The sequence below is a fragment of the Mustela lutreola genome, chromosome 1 (assembly GCF_030435805.1).
Source record: "Mustela lutreola isolate mMusLut2 chromosome 1, mMusLut2.pri, whole genome shotgun sequence".
Classification (NCBI taxonomy): domain Eukaryota; kingdom Metazoa; phylum Chordata; class Mammalia; order Carnivora; family Mustelidae; genus Mustela; species Mustela lutreola.
The window spans coordinates 8,251,859-8,267,544 of record NC_081290.1 but is presented as its reverse complement, the minus strand read 5'-3'; the positions used below and the strand labels follow the sequence as shown (position 1 = coordinate 8,267,544).

General features: G+C 38.8%; 1 protein-coding gene and 1 pseudogene across 6 annotated transcripts in view; one reads left to right on the top strand and one right to left on the bottom strand.

Annotated features, from left to right (window-relative positions):
• MTHFD2L (methylenetetrahydrofolate dehydrogenase (NADP+ dependent) 2 like) overlaps window positions 1-15,686 on the top strand; it is a 129,785-nt gene that overhangs the window by 89,643 nt on the left and 24,456 nt on the right. For 3 of the 6 annotated variants that reach the window (XM_059159110.1, XM_059159118.1, XM_059159127.1), the window contains 2 exons: window positions 11,556-11,681; window positions 12,623-13,056. The exons of 1 other annotated variant lie outside the window; for it this stretch is intronic. In XM_059159110.1, the coding sequence (XP_059015093.1) occupies window positions 11,556-11,681; window positions 12,623-12,888 (392 nt within the window). In that variant the 3' untranslated portion in view covers window positions 12,889-13,056. Of the gene's footprint in view, window positions 1-2,040; window positions 2,255-11,555; window positions 11,682-12,622; window positions 13,057-15,686 lie in introns of those variants that run through there. 2 more of the 6 variants (XR_009350505.1, XM_059159135.1) reach the window with 2 other exon arrangements.
• LOC131818585 (small ribosomal subunit protein eS1-like) lies at window positions 8,691-10,631 on the bottom strand (annotated as a pseudogene).

The following is a 15,686-nucleotide window of genomic DNA, read 5'->3' as shown; positions in this document are numbered from 1 at the left end:
TGAAGGGAACAAGGTTGGTTGATGAGAGGAAGAAAAGAGAAGCATGCATCCAGCCCCCGCAAGGTCCCTGGAATTTGCAGAGGAAAGATTCAAGTCAGAAGTTGATAGTGAGCCTGTGAACTTCTGAGAACAAGGGGATTCCATACTCCTAAATGATGAAATACGGCACAGAGCAGGACCCCGCTGGCCCTTAGCTGGCCCTCCTCCTCTGTAAGAAGCCTGGCACCCTTCTGACACCCCAAAGATTAGAAGTATTGGAGGCATCCAGAGATCCTCCTTGGTATGGACAATATTTTCTAATGATACACAGAGTCGCCAAACAAATACCTGATAGGAACCAAAGAAGCCCGAGAAAAAGAAGATATGCTCTGTAGTCATTGCCACTGACTCATTAGTTTATAAATGCTTCTTGAGGATTCCTAGAAATAACAGGGGGACTTTTGGGGAAGACACTGAAGTATAGGTTCTGCTTAGCTGGGATACACTTAGCCATCACAGGACTGTCTCCAAAACAAATAATGCTGAAGAAAGTTTTTCTAATCTAGAAAGAAACATATACATTCAAACAAATACCACTGCAATTACTCTTGTTATTTATGTAGTAGGACAACTTCCAGCTGAAAGAGTAATCCACCTGAATAAGCATTTCCATGGTGTTACTTTTATATCTGAACAAGAATTCTGGTTTTGTTCCCAGCCTCCCCTCTGACTCATCATTGTGAAACTAAGAAATCATTTAGCCTCTCAGCACCTCAGAATCTCTCTTCTGTGAATGAGGATAATGGGTAAACCTTCTCTTGCTTCACTGAATTGTTGTGAAGTTTAATTAGATAATGTTTGTACAGCCCTTTGAACTCTACTAATTAAATTGATGTGTAAATATGGTGCTTCGTTTTATCAGGATGTCTTGACTGAACCATTTCATAAAGACTTAAAGATGACTGTGATAGGAGGATTCATAGGGGAAGGATTTTTTTTTTTTTTTTGATTCATGTGAACTCAATTCTGAGATCGTCAAATAGGCATCTGAAAATACTCAGTTGGAGTTCTCACTAAGAGGAGTAAGGATATAGCCTCATATTTGCTCAAGGGGTAATGGTTACACTTTCATATCAGGGTAAACTTAGCACCTAGGCTGTACTTACTGTGCTCTGTGTGTGCTTTAGGTGTTGGCATTGTTTTTGTTTTTGTTTGTTTGTTTTTTAATTTTATTTATTTATTAGAGAGAGAGAGAGAGACAGACAGACAGACAGAATACAAGGAGGGGAGCAGAGGCACAAGCAGATGCCCCACTGAGCAACGAGACCTATGCAGGACCCTGAGATCATGACCTGAACCAAAGTCTGATGCTTAACTGAGTGAGGCACCCAGGCACCCCATGGTGGCATTGTTTTTAAGGTCTTACGTTTATTCATTATATTTTACAAAGAAAACACTGGTGATTTATTTCACATATGTCATATAAAGATTCACACAATAACAGATTTGGAGTCACCTAGTAAGAAATTCATAGCTTTTGAAGTAGCGTGATTCAGTGTAGCTGGCTCAAGGGTTAGCCTACTTACCAATCAGAGATTTCCACCCACAAGAGAGAAATCTTAGACATGTCAGAAATCCTCTTATTAAATTTTCTGATGAGAAAAGTTTACCCTAAAATAATTATCCCAATTATTTCTGAAAATGTTTTAATAATATGTCTTTTTTTCTCTCAGAAATGAATTCATAGATGGATTAATTGGCTTGGGGAAAAAGCACACAAGCCTTCCTCTGTAAACCTGCCTTGGGCTTTAGTATATAATTATATTTGTAAGCTGGAATTTTTTAATGATGATATCATAAGTATATGGCAATTAAATTTCATATGTTACTGAATATCCCAGAATATAGAATTGAAGTGTTTTATCAGGAACTTGGACAACTGATAAGAGTTTTGAAAACTATTAAATATTAAGGTAGGAGTTTGCAACAGCAAATACTTCTGTAAAATCTAATAGCTAGTTTATTAAACTTGTAATGTTTCTTCTGTCGTATGTACTTCAGGAAGATATCTGCTGCTGGACCAGCATAACATAAAAGCACTTTGAACTGTTAGAAACTTCAAATTCAGCTTCTGATTCCTATCTTCTGAAATGGGTGTTCTGCCCTGAATCGTCATCTGAATGAAAGCGTAGAATTCCTGGGATTCTATAGGCCCTAACTGAGGGCTTGGGAAAAGTGCGAAGTGCCTTGGTAAACTCTGGGCGTAATGACCCAGGTAGTTATAGTGTTGATATCTTAAGAAGAACGCAAATAAGTATTGATTATTATGAACTAAAGGGACAGGAAAGAAAACAAAATAGAGATCTAAAAGCAAAATATATTGCCTTGGGAGGCACAAAGACAAAATCGAATTTGAGCTTGCTGCTATATGGAAAGGAAACGGACATTCTATTTCTGGCTCTAAAATTCTGAATGAATCTCTATCCTCACCCACTGGGATTTTTAACTAGGAGGATGAATGTCCTAAGAAACAGTCAATTCTCTATTAGTTTAAGTCTAACTTTTAGCTTATTTTGGAAAACAAAACTTTTCCAGGTATCGGAAAATCTTTAACACTGGCTTTCAGCTCAGAACAAGACTAGCTCTTAAAACCAAAGCAGTTTTCCGTGTACTGTGGGGGATTTAACTTTGCGGGGTTCTGGCCAGCCAGGAGCTAAAAGAACAACTCGGAAGGAAATGGCGGAAATAGCTGAGGGAAGAGGAATAATAGGATGAAGCTTGTTAGGGTTGTGTTGAAATTTGGAGGAATCTAGAAGACAGACCTTTTTTAGGTTTTTATCTTTTGTTTGCCATGGCCAAAACATCTTTTAAGGGAACAGTTACAGAATCTGAATACCTTTGAGTACGTCTGCAAAAACATTAAAAAATGCAGACCACTGGATGGATGGAATTTTATTCCTTTAGGTCCTAAAAAACCTCTCCAACGAACACTTTTGTTCACCTCAAAATTTCTTTAGAATGGCTGTTATAGTTTTCATTTATCCTTGGTGAAATGATGCCATCTAGAAAGAGGTAGTAAGGATTTGGGATATAGTATAAATGCATGTCAGAAGCAGGAGTCTGTATCAGAGGGGAGAATGGTGTTGGTTTTAGAGTGAGGCAAATCCAGGAGAGTCTGGGGCTGGTCAGTTGAAAGTGCTATTTGTACACCTTGTACCTCACTCCCCCACATCTAATGGCTGGCCCCTCTCCAGTTGCAAACCTGACCAATTTGCGGTTCTCCCCCAACACAAAGGTTTGGGGAAATTGCACGAACAAAACAAGGTTCTTGTTTTATGAAGAATGTCCTCATGAAATTTAACTTAGTGACCTGAGGCACAGATCTTCCACAGGATTACCCAAAGTTCAGAAGACACTCTCTGAATTTCTCAGTTCTTAGAGCTGATTTGAAGAATGGATTTATCCAGGTTACTCACATCTCCTCCCTGTGAACTTCTCCCATGTAGAGATACAACAAAAAACAAAAATGACAGGGACATAGGCAAATTTCATTTTAAGTAGTGAGACTGATCTCTACTAAGGATAAAATATTTTTAACTGATTAAGTAATCAAAGGATTCTTAAAAAGGGTTCCTTACTCTTGGAGACAAAATAAGTTCAGCATTTGGGGAGCTTTAATAAAAGAAACCAAAGTTCAGACTCAGTAAAAGACTTACCTCATCATTCCAGGGAGACCAGTAGTTCCCTATCCCAGCAAGAGGCTCAAGAGGCCACAGAAGTACCCATAGTTTCTGAGTTGAGATCTTGAATCATGGCCAAGAGTGGTTACTGATGAGATCTTCGTGGATCTCCACTATTGTTGAATTTTGGCTCTCCCTAAATACCCAAACAATCCATTGATAAAACTATCTAAGCTTATGGTTACAGAGTTGTGGGAAGATACTGTCTTGGCGGTCTATTAGGAAGAGTGGTGTCCTGGACCTTCCTACAATCATCAAACCTGTGAAGGTTAATTCTGAGCATCTCTTTCTAATTCCATGTTCAGTTGATGTCGCTTGCCATCTTGAGGTCCTATGGTAGGGGTATTTATGCCATAGAAGAGTTTTTATACCACAGAAATGATCAAATTCCACAAATCAGGGATTCGCCCCCCCCAACAACTCCCTGGGAGCCAGTTTACCTTAGTAGTGTCTTGGAGTATGGAAGTAAAGTTGGGATCTTTAGATGTTGGAATTAGTTTTAAGGCAAGTCTTTCAATGTGTAGGCTTGCATAGGATTGGGTAAGGAACATAATACAAAAGTTTAGGATTGGTGGGTAAAACAAGGTAAAGGATTTTGAAGCAAGGATTTTTCAAGGGTCTTGGAGAACAAATAGTCATGTGATACTATCTACTCAAAAGCTAAATAATTAGATATTAATTAAAATGAGTTTCTTAATAACTTCCCAGGACAGTGAAATTAATTACAACTTTGATTTTCTGAGCAAGAGCTTCCTGGAATAATAGTCATGTTGATGAAGACAGTGGAATAGTAAAGTCATATTAATGTATACAGTAAGCTATGTGGGTGTGGATGGTTTCGGTTCTCACATACAATGCTTGAGCCTTCAAATTATATAAGAATTAAGGATAGGTTTCCATGGAATTATCAGCAAAATAAATAAATAAATACATAGATAAATAAATCTCATAGGAAATAGTTATTTGAAATCACTATTCATTTTCAACTTAAAAAAAAAACCTCTGACTCCACATCCTAATAGCATTTAAAACCTGTTGGTGTTTAAATATTTAGCAAATATTTAAATAGCTTTTAATTCTATTTCACTGTCATCAGATATAAGAATTTAAATATATCACATTTGTATACTTGGGGAACTAAGTACATCTTGTCTAAGAAATTTCTTTTCAGTGTATTTAAATATATAATTAATGAACAACTTTATACTTCCAATCATTTGCCTCTACAAGACAACAATGTAGATAGATGCCTAGGAGTATTTATAATATCTGAGACAGATTTTATATGTACATTTGTTATAATTTGAGCACTAAATATGGTTTATATTATTTTTTTCTTTTCTTTAATAGAATGATAGGATGAGAATCAGATCCTTGATTCTGCAAAGATCAGAAATGAATTAGTTGAGAGAGAAAGAAAGGGACATTTAATTTGACTATACAACAGACAATGTTTGAATCATAGAAATGGAAGGCATTACTAACCTTCCCAGATCAATTCCTTCTTTAACTGATTGTGAATATTTCTAGTGAGGAATAAGGGCATTATACAGTTTCTCATTGTAAAGCATCTTTCTTTCTTTCTTTCTTTCTTTCTTTCTTTCTTTTCCTTTCTTTAGGTTTGTATGATTTATTTATTTTTTAAATTAACATAATGTATTATTTACTTCAGGGGTACAGGTCTGTGAATCATCAGTCTTACACACTTCACAGCACTCACCATAGCACATACCCTCCCCAGTGTCCATAACGAGCCACTCTATCCCTCCCCCAACCCCCCAGCAACCCTCCATTTGTTTCCTGAGATTAAGAGTCTCTTATGGTTTGTCTCCTTCCCAGGTCCCATCTTGTTTCATTTTTTCCTTCCCTTCCCACCATGAACCCGTGCCCTGCCTCTCAAATTCCTCATATCAGAGAGATCGTATAATAATTGTCTTTCTCTGACTGGCTTATTTCGCTCAGCATAATACCCTCTAGTTCCATCCACACCATTGCAAATGGCAAGATTTCTCTTTTTGATGGCTGCATAGTATTCCATTTTATATATCTACACATCTTTATGTGGAACATTTTCTTATTCTTAAAATATTCTCTGTAATGAGCTGAAGGCTATTCCCTGTGTTCCCTCCTTCTTTCATTCTTACTTCTGAAAACATTTAGAGTAAATCTACCCTATTCAGTTTAACCGATTGATGACACTACCACAATTATTGGGTTTTGTTTTTGTTTTCAGTTGTTTGGTTTCTTTGGTTTGTTTTTCCTGAGATAAGCAGCCTTAGATTGTTCAACCATTCTTCTATTGCAGAGGTATTCAGTGTGTGGACCAGTATACTGGTCCATGACTCTTTCTTACCCTCTAGGAACCACAGGTCCACAAGGAGAAAAGGCTCCTGAGCTGGAATATACATCAGCATCCTGCTTCCTTCACTGAGAGAGCCTTGCTATGAAAAAAGAAAGCTCGCTGAATTAAACAGTGTGTTTAGTGAGAGAATTGTTTTACATCATGGCATGAGCTTGTTTACCCTGTTGCAGACTGGTAGTAAACAGTTAAACCAACTAGTTCGATAGCACTTGCTCCACATGACATGAGTTCTGGATCCATTCTAATCATTCTTCTCTAGAGTAGCCTCTAGAATTCAACCAGTGCTTCCAGAGAGACTCCGCTGAAAACATAGTGGAAAACATTATACCCTTGTATCTGGACTCTGTTTGCCTTAGAATAGCCTAATTGATTAATTGACTGATTGATTTTTCTTTTAGAGAAGGAAGAGGGGAGAGACAGAAGGAGAGGGAGGGAGAGAATCTCAAGTAGACTCTATGTCCAGCCCAACACCTGACACAGGGCTTCATCCAACAACCCTGAGATCATGACCTGAGCCAAAATCAAAAGTAGGATGCCCCACTGACTGAGCTACCTGGGCATCCCTGGTTTTTCATGAATTTTTATTTATGTATTTATTTTTAAAGATTTTATTTATTTATTTGACATACAGAGATCACAAGTAGGCAGAGAGGCAGGCAGAGGTGTGGTGGGGGAAGCAGGCTCCCTGCTGAGCAGAGAACCCGATGTGAGGCTTGATCCCAGGACCCTGGGATCATGACCTGAGCCAAAGGCAGAGGCTTTAACCACTGAGCCCCTCAGGTGCCCCTTTCATGAATTTTTAATCAAGTGCAACACCTGGTCAGAATTATACATTTATCTCCTCTTTAAATTCTCTTGTTACTTACAGTCGCCATCCCAAAGTGGGCTACGTATTAACTGCTCTGATTTTGTTCATTTACACATATAGGCTGTGCAGCTACTGCTGTGTTCAAAAACCAAAACATCTCAATCACTTTAAACAGCCACCTTTTTTTTTTTTTTTTTTAATTTCTCATTATTTTGTGTTCAGCTGGTCAGTTATGGTGACCTTGGCTTGTTTCTTCTGAGTTTGACTGAGCTTTCTCTAGCATCTGCCTTCAGCTGGTTAGCTAGAGTCTAGTCTACAATGGCCTCAGCTGAAATGACTCAGCTTTCCTCCACAGGATTTGTATCGTCCAGTAGGCTATCTTGAGTTTATTCTCATGGCTGTCACAGGGTTCCAAGAGATATCAGAAGAATGCAAGACCTCTGTAAGATTAGCCCCAGAATAGAGTAGAGCAGAGAAAGGCAGAAAATAGACCTGAAGGAGAACAAAGAAGAAATCATCATCATGGTGCCAGTGTGTTCTTCCAAGTTCTTTATAAAAAATTTTTAAAATGGCACCAACAAATACTTTTCATAGAAAACCTCTATAGAACTTCTTACAGATGCATTGATCAACAGTTTTAGAAAACACTATTTAACTATCCCTGACATACCAATGAGAGCTTTCATCCAACCATGTTTCTCCATCATGTTAATAAGGGTTTAGTGAAAAAATTTGATGCTGCAATTAAGAAATCATCCAGAATCTTGGAACACTGGAAAAAATAAAATAAAATCACACACACAAAAAAAGTTAAAAGTTAAAAATAAATTAATTAATAAATAAATAGAAATCATCCAGAGTTTTCTGAACAGAAATGATCATCACTGCATTTAATTATAATAGCAAAATATTAGAAAGATTTCAGAACTGTATAACTTATTATGTTAATCTATATAAGAAATTATTTCATGTGGGTTTTAAGTTTCAAATAATTGATAAAATGGGGAGATGCTCACAATTTAATTTTAATGACAGAATGGTAGGATACATAAACACAATATTGGCAAAGTTATAGGTATCATATTTTATATATAACATAAATATTTATATATCCTAGAAAAACAATAAAAATATACTTACTATCTTTGAATGTCATGATTATGTGATTTTTATTTTCATCCTAAACTTAAGATTTTTTTCTAGATTTTTCTAAAATGGACATATCTGATGTCATCCTCAGAAAAAATTAATCATGTATTTAAGGTTTTCCATTTTGTAATTTTCCTGAAAACTAAAGTCAAGCATGCATTTCTTTCTATTTTGAAAATTGTTCATTTGATTATTGTGAGTCTGATATTCTCTAAGAAAACATAATGAACAACTACAGCTGGGAGGGAAATTTGAATCTTTCTCAAAAGCATAGTAGCTGGATTTTAATACCTATTTCATCAACGTTTTCATCTTTAAAATATTTCCTGCAGCTATATCATATATCAATATATATGTCCTTTTTTCCTTTTTAAAGAGAATATTTACTTTCATTAACCATCTGTACAACTTCCATTCAGATCACTACAGCTTAAAATAGATCACTACCCTTTTGGAGCTCTGCAGTAACTAAGAACAATGGATAAAATCCATACAACAGTTCAGAAAAGTTCACACCACCCGCAGTTCAGAACATGATTCACCAAGCTTAGATTATATAAAAAGAATGATTAGAAATTAAATACCTCAATAAGGTATTTTTATTTATTTATTTATTTATTTATTTTCTTTGTGAGCACTAAAAGTCTGAATTTTAAACTGATTCTTGGACTGGTGGCTCACATCCATCAGCTCATTCAACTTTAGCACTGGTCTAATCCCCAGTGGCTTCTCCAGAACAACTACTTTCATTGTGAAGCTCCATGAGCTTTCCCAACTCAAACTTGGCCTTCTTCAACGTTTTTACTTTTCTAACAAAGAAAAACATCATGCAGTGAATAAATAGATTGACAAGGCCATTCTGTGTCTTTCCTGAGGCTATCTGGAATCAATTTCTTGGCCACTTCTTTCAAGTTGTTTTCTGCACCTCTCAGGTCATGATTTCCATCATCTTTTTCTGAATTTGGTGTGCCTGTCGGTGCTGAGCAAAATCTGATTGTTGTATTTTTCAGTAAAACCAACACAAAATAGACAAAGTAGTCTTGACATCAACATGAGCTTCAGTCATGGTCTGCTGGTTATTGACCATGAAGCACATTCTGTTGTGGATAAGATCCATTCCATGGATATTAGTAAAACAGTTTTTGCCCTGAACATCCTCAGTAATTAGCTTGAATTTTCTAAGTACAATTTCATCATTCTACAGATCAACAAGGCTCACTTTAAATACACGGCCCTTGAGGCCATCAGATCCTATTTTGGTTCTTTGTGTTCTTGTAACTAATGTTTTTCCAAAATTTCTTGCATTGGTCATAGCTGGTGCTTTCACATCATACCAGTCTTTCTTCAAAAATGGATCAACTGCTTTCTTCTTGGCTCCCTTTTGCCACCTTTCATAAGGTGCTTGTTCTTGTTGACCGCTGTGGCACTGCTCAGGGAGCCAAAAGGCTATGTTTTCTTTTTCTATTGGATTCCAAGAAGAAATAGGATTTATGACTATCTTTAGAACAGTGCTTAGTATCTATGCTAGACCTGATAAAAAGGAAGAAGTTCTATGGGCTAGGATAAGAAAGCAAGAGAAATAACATATTTCAAACATCAGTGCCTCATTGGTTATATTATTACGTGGTTAAGGAACCTATCAGATAGCTACATCTATTTTAGCTCCGATCATTTCCTTATGGCTTTTAATTTTTTTTTAAAGATTTTATTATTTATTTATTTATTTGCCAGAGAGAGAGAGAGAGAGAGCGCTCAAGCAAGCACAGGCAGGGGGAGCAGCAGGCAGAGGGAAAAGCAGACTCCCACTGATCAAAGAGCCAATGTGGGACTCTCCTGGGATTATGACCTGAGCTGAAGGCAGACACTTAATCCACTGAGCCATCCAGGCATCCCAGCCTTTAAATTCTTATTTGTATTAAAAATCATATGTCGACAAAGTGACATTTAAGCCATCTGAAATGTTTATTAACTTTTTTAAGATTGTGTTTATTTGACAGAGACAGAGAGATACTGAGAGAGGGAACACAATCAAGGGAGTGTGAGAGCAAGAAGCAGGCTTTCCGCTGAGCAGGGAGCCCAATGCGGGTCTCAGTCCTAGGACCCTGGGATCATGACCTGATCTGAGGGCAGCTACTTCATGACTGAGCCACCTAGGCACCCCATGGAATGTTTAAATTAATAGTTTAAATGTAGCAGAAAGCCTCTGACAACACAGCATGTGTCTTTTTCTTCCAAGGGATGTAGAATGTGAAAATGAGTAAATCACCTCCTAGACACGATGGTTATAAAGATGGCCGCAAAATCTTTGATTTTCCTCTCACTAAAAAGTGGACTCTCTGTCCTTGAAATCCAAGTGGATTCTGTCACTGGCTAGCTGATAGAATATGACAGAAGTGATACTGTGCCAGCTCCCAGTTTCCATCCTTGAGCTAGTGGCAACTTCTGGTCCCCGTTTCTTGGAACACTCATTCTTGGAAGCCAGCTGCCGGGAAGCCCAAGCCACAGGAGAGGCCACGTCTGTGTGCTCCAGCTGATAGCCCCCACTGAGCTCCACCAAGCACGAACAGCAAGTGCAGCCCTGTGAGTCAGCCATCTTGCACAATCAGCCCAGTCACATCTTGGGATAGCTCCAGCCTTAGCCACCGTCAGATTCCAGCTCTGTGAAAGACCCCCAAGGAAGACCCAACTCCTGAGCTCAGTCAACCCACAAAACCGTGAAATGTAATAATGAAGTGTTGTTTTAAGACACTAAGTTTGGGGATGGTATCTTAGTAATTAACAAAAATAATTGGAACATTAACCCCTGTTAGCTGGCACTGTCAGACTTGAAATAAAGTTAAGAAAATCATTCTAGAAAATGAACGGCAACGTAAGATGTAAGTTATCTTTCACTGCAGTGGAGAAATAGTGAGTAGAGCTGAGTATATCATATACCTTTCCAAGTCATATACAAACATAATGAATCAAAGAAACCAAGAAAAAATGAAAAGAAATTCCAAGGTAACATTGTGTTTAGAGTTGATGTGATACCATGACGTGTGCAGTACTTGACTATTTACTACAACCCTGAGAATTCAAATTATTATCATCTCATTGTTTTCTTTTTATTCACCTTCCCCCTCCCACTCCACCCTTCCTTTTCTCTACCTCCAATTTCCAAAGAGTTTTCACTCCACCCAACCTGGACAGGAGGCTGCTTCATGTCCAAAAGGCCCCCATGTTATTTACAGTGCATGAAATACGAAAGGATGCTACTCCACTGGGTGCCCATCTGGAGAAGTCTGGTAGCAATCTCAGAGGTGAAAGGGTCAATCCAGGCAGGATTTCATGCACAGAAGCCACCATGTGCCTTTCTTCTTCTGCTTGATCAAGAAATGATCAAATGATCACATTTCTTCCTAGAAACAGTGTATTCTGTACATCTTTTAAACCCATGACAATGAAACATTAGATATATAAACCTTTGCTATGCTCAAGGATGAAGGTGAAGTATTTTCCAACTCTGTTTTGCCTTCAGGTATTCCAAAGTTGATTACATCAGATATGGTTAAAGAAGGTGTTGCTGTAATCGATGTGGGTATCAACTACGTCCATGACCCAGTGACGGGAAAGACAAAATTGGTGGGAGATGTGGACTTTGAAGGTAATAAACTCTATCTCTTTTTAGAAGTGAAGCAAATGAAAAATTCTACTTTGCAGATTTTGATAGTGGAAAGAGAACCTTTGTATTTGATGCAGGCTTTAACTACATTATTAATCACTGCACCTCTTTCCTCTGAGGGACAGGAGTGTAATCATCACTTATTTCTACCTTTCCTTCCTCCCTCTTCCTTCTTCCCTTCTTTTCTTCCTTTCTTTATTTCTTCTTTTCTTTTCTCCTCTTACTTCTGGGAGAAAAATATAATTACACCATTAATATTTAGTTTTAAGATTAAAGTCCTTATAATGCAGGTTTTTAGTGAAAGAACTCAGCTGGCCTTCTGTACCAGGCATTATTTTGATTTTTTTGAAGTGTGTCTCTGTCCTTTGCCCTCTGTGCTGTATCTTCAGCCATTCACTCTTAAAACCAGAAGGCATCTTGGGGTGTGTTTGCTAATCCTAACAATATTTCAAATCTAGAGAGTTGCCTGGTTAATTCAAGACAACATTCTTTACTTGTGTTTTAAAGGGGATGAGGAAGAGGAACTAGATTAACATTTCTGTGGCCATTGATGGAGATAAGGCATCAAATGAGTAGTAACAAACAATTCTAACTCCATGCCTTATCTCTACTGAGCCCCTGCAAAGATAGTTTCCCCGTAATCCAATTTTCCTTCCAATATCTTCATCAAATGCTTATAGGCATTCAGGTTTTCAGTATAATCTAGGAATCTTAGATGTCCCATAAGATATGAATTTAGTCAAGTAAATGGAGATTTTTTTCATATTAGAAATACTATCTATATTGGATTGATCATCTGGCCAAAAAAAGCAAGGCCATGTCAACAACTGTATCAACTATACCTGTGTCTTTATAGACAAACTGAAAAGAATAATAGATGATGCCCTTTTTAAAGTAATTCCAAATTTTACATTTTTTCTTAGAATCTGGTCATCAGCCAATGGTTTACCCAAGTCCAAGCATGGTATTGAATGAAACCAAACACCCAGGCACCCAAGCATACTGCCTGAGCCTGGTGCTTAAAAAAAGAAAAGAAACTCCAAGGACACTTGTACTGCAGTACATTGTGGGGACAGAAGTGCAAATAAGAAATAGTGGGGAGAACACACTGCTGTCCTCACAGGCTGTCATTCCCGCGGTCCCTGCTAGGGATGGAGCTTCCCGTGAAGAAGTGTGGCTCTCCATGTGACCATGGGCGCTTGTGTGTATGTGTGTGTCACGTCTATGTGCCAAACTCTTTAGGAAGTGACCTCATTTCTTTATTTCATTTGTCATGTCCAATCAGTAATGTCAGGTATCGATGATTTATTTGAATTTCTCAACACAAAAAGAGTAAGGGAAACATTTCATTTTAAAACCTGACCTTATTTTATTTCTTATCCTTGTACGGTCATTCTGCTTCCTGATAACATTACAGTTACCACGCACTTACTGCAAAATCACTGTATGCTTATGATGTACCCAGGTAGCATAGGCAGAACCCAGCATGAGGCAAGAAAAGCAGATATTTGCAGTGCACAACCTCGACCATGCTGGTAGGGCAAGCTTCCCCAGCAGTTCAACACATCTTTTAGGACCCTTCTCTCATGTGCTTGCCCATGGGTCTCAGACAATTTCCGTGCATTCTTAGGTGTAGCCCAGAAGGTTCTTTGGCTTGTGGGGGTATTCTACAAACATTAAAAAAAAAAAAGTGGGCATTTTGGGGTGTGTGCATATGCTCATTTTGGGGTGTGTGCATATGCTCATATCTATGTGTGACTAGTCACACATAGATAATATACCTCAGATTGCATATCCCTCCACTTGGTAGAATCTATTAAACTGAACAGCAGCTACGGGTATCTAAATGTATAATGACACTTTAAAAAAAGGAAGTGGCAAAAAGAAACAAGGATATAAGATAACCGGGAAAGAACACCAGGCTGGGAGACTGGGAGGTGCTTTTAGACCTAGGAACTGATGTGCTCTCTGGTTGTTGGCGATGTTACCAGTTAAATGGCAACAGTGATAACAGAGGCTCTTCCCAGCCCTAACGCTTGGTGCATCTTGGACCTTGGACGTTTAGCTGAGTGCTCCCGAATGAGTAGGTAAAAACACAGCCACCTTTGGAAGGTCAGGGTCTTCTAATCCTGTCATAAGGTATGCCCATCTGCTGGATTATATTACTCCTGTTCCCCGCCCCTGGTTCGTAGACCCAGGACCCTAAGAAGACCCAGACTTGGTCAAGAAGGCCTTGCCAGCGAGGACATGACTCAGGCACCCAGAGGGGCAGGCGGGTGATGGGTTTTGACAAGTTGCTCTTCAGGTTGTTCATCGGGACTTCACCTGAGGTGAGGGATGATCCCTCGGCTGAGAGGGAGGAACTTGGACTTGGCTTAGGCCACAGAACTTAGAGGGAGCACTTGGCTGCAAAGTGCCCTCGGAAGAATGTGGTTGCTTTGTGAGTATCGGTGAGCATTTTGCTCTAACCATACAGCCAACAGAAACAAGTGGATGCCAGTAAAGTCAAATGCGAAAATAAGTCGTCCTTTCAGAAATGTGCAGCTCGCTAGTAAAGGGAAACAGGTGGCCTTTGGTGGGAACAATTTTTAAAGAATAATTTCATTAACTGACCCCCTTAGGGAAATAGCAGAAATAGGTAAATAATGTAAATTTAATGATTTGTAAAACCAGGAGGCATTTTGTCTTTTTGCTTTCTAAGAAAATGTGGATGCCTACCAGTAATCTGCTGTATTATTAGATGTTTCGGCCTCACTTTTGAATCGGGCTCCTCATTTATGAGTGATATTTTGTATCAGACACAGCATGAGAGCTCCCTTACCCTATCTATAGTTCTTGACGAAAGGTGACATAAATCACCCTAAATATTTCTTTTTGATGTTCATGTCAGGGGTTTGTTTTAATTTAGATATAATGTGCAACAGATGCATCTTCCTTCATCTACAAGTGTTTCTCGTTCTCATTTTTCCCTCTGTTCCATTCTCTGCTTCCTTCCCTCTTTGTTCTCCAGAGCCCAGAATAGAATCGAGTAGCCCTTCTTGAGCTGGTGGCCTGGTATGGGGGTCATGACTCAAGGTGGCCTAGGGAGAAAAGATTGTCTCTCCATTCATCAGTCCTCCAACAATCGTGTGACGCCTCCGCCATAAAATTGCCAATATTCCTAGAGAGGAGGCAGGCAGATCTAGTAGAAAATTATATGGAGGGTAAGGAAGGTGGGAGAAGCTTTCTGACATGGGGACACCCTCTTCTCAGATCATTTGGAATTATTTTTCATTTAGTAATAATAGTGTTTGAGAGTTGCTTACTGTCCTTTCTCAACCTTTTACCTGAATTATTCATTTAATCCTTATGATAACCCTATAAGGCATTGTTATCCCCCATTTTACAGAGGAACATGGAGCCTGGGCATCATCCCTCAGCTGACGCATGATGGGACACTGTGGGTTCATAGCCAGGCACTTGGAATTTCAACCCTGTGTTGTCTCCACTACTCTGTATTTCACTGGGTTAATATTTTAGTTTTGAGACACAAACTTATTTCTTTTATGTTTCCCCCAGGATATGTGTGATAGTAAGTTCTAAAAGTGCCTAGATAACAGTATCCACATCCACCTGTCCTCACTCTACCTGGTCTAATGTGCCCAGATTCCAGTTACCGTGGTTTAGGGACGGAAGGACAAAGTAGTTGAGAGTTCAGGGAGCGTGCCGAATTAACTGTAGCCACAGGCAGTGTGCACTCCTCTGCTCACTCTTCCACCTGCAAATCATGATGCAAATAACCGATGTGCCCTGTGACCAGCAGCTGATGACGTCCCTTCCTTCAGTTTACATTCGTGGTACACCTTTACTTGGTTCAGATGACCCCCACTACTAAGCCACATGACATTTTGCAAAAAGAGATCCCAGACCGAGGGAAGTGCTAGGAAAAAAATGGAAAGCAGTGATGTGGACGGTAGAGTTTGCAGTAGGTGACATGGGATGTCGGGA